General features: G+C 39.6%; 1 protein-coding gene across 1 annotated transcript in view; it reads right to left on the reverse strand.

Moving 5' to 3' along the window:
* The window catches only part of CYFIP1 (cytoplasmic FMR1 interacting protein 1), a 118,894-nt gene that overhangs the window by 52,575 nt on the left and 61,255 nt on the right, over nucleotides 1-5,064 (reverse strand). Inside the window, exon 13 of the mRNA XM_055087405.1 lies at nucleotides 4,082-4,207. Coding sequence (XP_054943380.1) covers nucleotides 4,082-4,207 — 126 coding nt within the window. The remainder of the gene's footprint in view (nucleotides 1-4,081; nucleotides 4,208-5,064) is intronic.

Consider the following 5,064-nt stretch of genomic DNA (forward strand, 5'->3'; position numbering starts at 1 on the left):
GCTGCGGGGCGGCTGGGCCCGTGAGCCATGGGCGCTGAGCCTGCGCGTCCGGAGCCTGTGCTCCGCAACAGCAGAGGCCGCAGCCGTGAGAGGCCTGCGTACCGCAAAAAAAAAAAAAAAAAAAGGTGGATCCCTTCCTCACGCCCTACACAAAAATTAACTCAGGACTTCCCTGGTGGCGCAATAGTTAAGAATCCGCCTGCCAATGCGGGGGACACGGGTTTGAGCCCTGGTCCGGGAGGATCCCACATGCCGCAGAGCAACTAAGCCCGTGTGCCGCAACTACTGAGCCTGTGCTCTAGAGCCCGCGAGCCACAACTACTGAGCCTGCGTGCCTCAACTACTGAAGCCCACGCACCTAGAGCCCGTGTTCTGCAACAAGAAAAGAAGCCCACGCGCCACGACAAAGAGTAGCCCCCGCTCGCTGCAACTAGAGAACGCCCACGCACAGCAACGAAGACCCAACGCAGCCAAAAATTAATTAATTAATTAATTATTTTTTTTAAAAAACCAATGGAAGACATTAAAAAAAAATTAACTCAGAATTGATTGTAGACCTAAACGTAAGAGCTAAAGCTGTAAACCTCTTTGCAGAAAACATAGGAGTAAATCTTTATAACCTTGGCTTAGGCAATGGTTTCTTAAGTGCCATACCAAAAGCACAAGTAACCAAAGGAAAAATTGAAAAACTGAACTTTATCAAAATTAAAGACTTTTATGCTGCAAAAGACCCCATGAAGAAAGTAAAAAGTTAATGGGAGAAAATACTGCAAATCATAGGTCTGATAAGAACTGGTATCTAGAATATATAGAGAACTCAATAATAAAAAGACAACTAATTCAATTAAAAAATGGGCAAAGGATCTGAACAGACATTTCTCCAAAGATATACAAACTATCAATAAGCACAGAAAATATGCTGAACAGCATTAGTTGTTATAAAAATGCAAATCAAAACCACAATGAGATATTACTTCATATCTAGTAGGATAGTAGGATAGCTGGAATCAAAGGACAGATACCAGGGGTTGGCAAGGAGTTGGAGAAAGTGGGACCCTCTAGCACTGCTGGTAGGATTGTAAAGTAGTGCTACCACTTTGCAAACCATGTGGTAGTTTCTCAAAATGTTAAACAAGAGATACCATATGACCCAGCAATTCTACTCCTAGGTGTATCACCAGAAGGAACGAAAACAAGTCCACACAAAAATCTATACACAAAAGTTCACAGCAGCATTACTCAAAAGTGAAAAACTAAAACAATCCAAGTATCCATCAGCTAATATGGATAAATAAAATGTGATATATACATACAATGAAATATGATTTGGCAATGAAAAGAACGAAATACTGATACATGTGTGAACCTTGGAAATATTATGTTAAGTGAAAGAAGCCAATCACAGCCACGTATTGTATGAAATGCCCAGAATAAGCAAATCTGCAGAGTCAGACAGTAGACGGGTAGCTGCCGCGGGATGAAGAAAGGGGAGAATGGGGGTGGGGGGTGACTACTAATGGGTTCCTTTTTGAGGCGACAAAAATGTTCTAAATTTGATTGTGATTGCACAATTCTGTGAATAGGTACCCCCAAAGCACTGGATTTTACACTTTAAATGGGTGAACTGTACGGTATGCAGGGGAAAAAAAGAACAAACAGAAAATCTGAATACCCCTACATATAGCAAAGACACTGAAAGTTTCAAAAACCATCCCATAAAGGAAAAGCTTCACCAATAAATGCTAGAAAACATTTAAGGAAAAAAAATAACATCTTACACAAACCACTACAGACAACAGAAAAGAAGGAAGTGCTGTGAGCCATTTTACAAAGCCAGCATCCAAAAACCAGAGTGGAAGGTTATAAAAAAGGAATGTTACCCACTCCTCAGGTGTGGGCTAAGCACAGTGACTTCCTCCCTAAAAGCGCCCTATTAAAGGGGGCGATGGCTGGTGTGGGTAATCTCAGCCAGGTGACCAAGGGCAACACCAGCACTGATGAACCACAGTGACAGCATGCACCTCCGATGTGAGGTGATGAAAACAGCTCTGTGGTCCTCCTTCGCAAAAGCTACAAACCCAGTCTAATCAAGAAAAAAACATCAGATAAATTCCAATTGAGGGACATTCTAAAAACACCTGACTAGCACTCCTCAAAACCATCAAGGTCATCACAAACAAGGAAAGTCTGAGACACTGTCGTGACCTAGAAGAGCCAAAGGACACATGATGACTACATGTGATGTACGATCCTGGATCAGAGGAAGAACGTTATAGAAAAGTGAGGAAATATGAATAAAGCAAGGGCTTTAGTTAATAATAATGTATTGATACTGGCTTATTAAAAATGTAACACTACTAATGTAAGATGTTAGTAATAAGTGAAAATGGTTGTGGGGTATATGGGAATTCACTGTACTACCTTTGCAATTTTTCTGTAAATCATGAACCTTGATGCAAAAATCCAAATCAAAATACTAACAACTTATATCCAGCAATATATAAGGAGGATAATATATCATGATCAAGTTGAGTTTAAACCAGGAATGCAAGGCTAGCTTAACATCAAACCGGATCCAAAAAATCCTATCAGTGTAAATCTACCACATTAATGGAATAAAAAAGTCATAAAACTATCTCAACGGATGCAGAAGTGTTTTATAAAACTAATATAAAATCCATGATAAAATCTCTTAGCAAACAAGGAATAGAAGGCAACTTTTCTGATCTGAGGAAGGGTGGCTATAAGGAACCTACAGCAAATATATCATACGGTGAGATGTTGAAAGCTTTCCCTTTGAGATGAGAAACAAGACAAAGATGCCTGGAGCCTCCTCCTATTTAATGAGTAGGGATCCTACCCAGTGTGATTTAAAAAAAAAAAAAATAGAAGGGGGAGAAATAAAACTGTCATCATTTCCAGATGATATGATTATATAAGTAGAAAATCCAAAAGAATATATGGGTAATTTATTACAATTAATAAGTGAGTTTAGACAAGTTGGTAGATACAAGGAAAATACAAAAAATAATTTTGATTTTAAACATCAGTGATAAACATTTAGAAAAAAATTAAAATACACCATCAAATATCAAATACCTAGAAATAAAGCCAACAAAAGATGTGCAAAAGTTTTACAGATGAAAAGAGATCTTAGAGAATCTTAACAAATGGAGGGACATACCAGATTCATAAAAGACTTAATTTTATAAATTTGTCAATTCTTCCTAAAATGATCTATAGGTTTACTCATATCCTCATAAAAAATTCTAACAGGTTTCACTGGGACATGGAAAAGAAAGACGATTCTAAAATGTTTATGAAAATACAAAGGGCAAGAATAGCTAAGGAACTCTTGAAGACAGAAAGACCTGCTTTACCAGACACATGACTAACTACTGTAATTAACTTCTGTAATTAAGAGGGGTGTTAGGAAAGAATAGACAAACTGACCAATGGATTAGAACATGAGCAGAAACACACCTGCCCAGGTATGGTCACCTGACTCACAACAGAGGTGGCAAGAAGAGCAGTTGGAAGGGTTGGTGGGGACATTTCAGATCCAAATGTGAAAGCAGAATAAGACATCCAGAAGACAACGTAGGAGACTATCTTCAGGACCTTGGGGTATGCAAAGATTCCTTAAATAAGGCAGGAAACGTACAGCTACAAAATCTACATCCAAACACTGGATGGCAGAGCAATTAAGAACTATTCATCCAAAGGGTCCTAATGACAGTGCAGAGCTGGGGACCTCACAGCTGTGAAAGGGGCTCTTCTCCCTCAGACACCCAGGTCCTGGCTCACTCCTCTTGTGTGTGGCAATAAGAAGCTGCTGCAGCTCCCAGGCTCTCACTCAGAACATATCCTGACTGCCCCAGGGGAGTGTCCACGCACAGACCGGGAACCCACAACCTATTTTACTCTCTGTTTTGACAACTGTAACAGATGCAAAGGGCCGCCCTACACAGATACAATGACATCAAATAAGCAGTTCATTCATGTTTTTGTCTTTGCTTTGTAAAGGGAAGACAGTTTCAGGCCAGAGTCAAAGAAGGAAGAGAAAGCAGACAAAGCACACCTCCACCAGGGCGAACTTCTCCTCGCTGGTGTAGTTGTAGCGGGTGGCACGCTCATATTCCTCTGCGTTGTCAGGGCAGTCCTTGTTGGAGTACTTGTCCGTTGGGTGCACAAGTTTCCATGAATACTGGTGTGGTCAGAAAGAGGGGAGACAGCCACACTGAATACGAAATGCTGAACTGCTGGTCTGACTCACAGGACCATCACCAAAGCTACCAAAGATCAGCCTTCTATTGTTCACTGAGTCTGAAAGTCACACAGCAGCATGTGTGCTCACACACACACGCATACTATACATGCACACATGGGCACATGCGCACTATATGTGCACACACACACAGACACCACACACGCACACACACAGTCCATCTCCATAAAACTGCAAAATATTCAGGCAATGTGACCTCACGTTCAAGTAATACATCAGAAACTTAAGAAATACATCAGGTAAAAAGGCCTGGATATTTTATGTGGAATATCTAAGACTATAAGCGTTTCATCACCGTTTCTAAAAGAATCAGACTTTCAAACAATCAGGTACCCATCCAAATATAATAATCCTTATCTGAGCAAAATAAACAACAAAAGGGAAAATCCTCTATGACTTATGGGTATCCAAATCTTTCTATGCATCAGAAACCACTTTACTAATCCTAAACAAAAGAAACTGATGGCTAGAAATACAGAGAGTGCTGTTTAAAAAAAATGAGAATTAAAAATCATCATAACATTACAAATTTAATTCTATCAGTATGTTTTAAAAGATAAGGCCCTTTATTTGTAATATATGTAAATGAAATGTACATTGAGCCGTCTTAGAAACATTTAAATTAATATATACTCTTATTTCTAGTGCCAAAGATAAAAAGCCAATTTGTTCTCGATCCAAAGACCAAAGTTAATGCAGAAAAAATATAACTTAGTCAAGTTTGGGAAGAAAAGCACTTCTTTTTTTTTTTTTTTTTTTTTGCGGTTCGCGGGCCG

Source organism: Physeter macrocephalus, chromosome 2 (genome assembly GCF_002837175.3).
Source record: "Physeter macrocephalus isolate SW-GA chromosome 2, ASM283717v5, whole genome shotgun sequence".
In the NCBI taxonomy this organism is placed as follows: Eukaryota; Metazoa; Chordata; class Mammalia; order Artiodactyla; family Physeteridae; genus Physeter; species Physeter macrocephalus.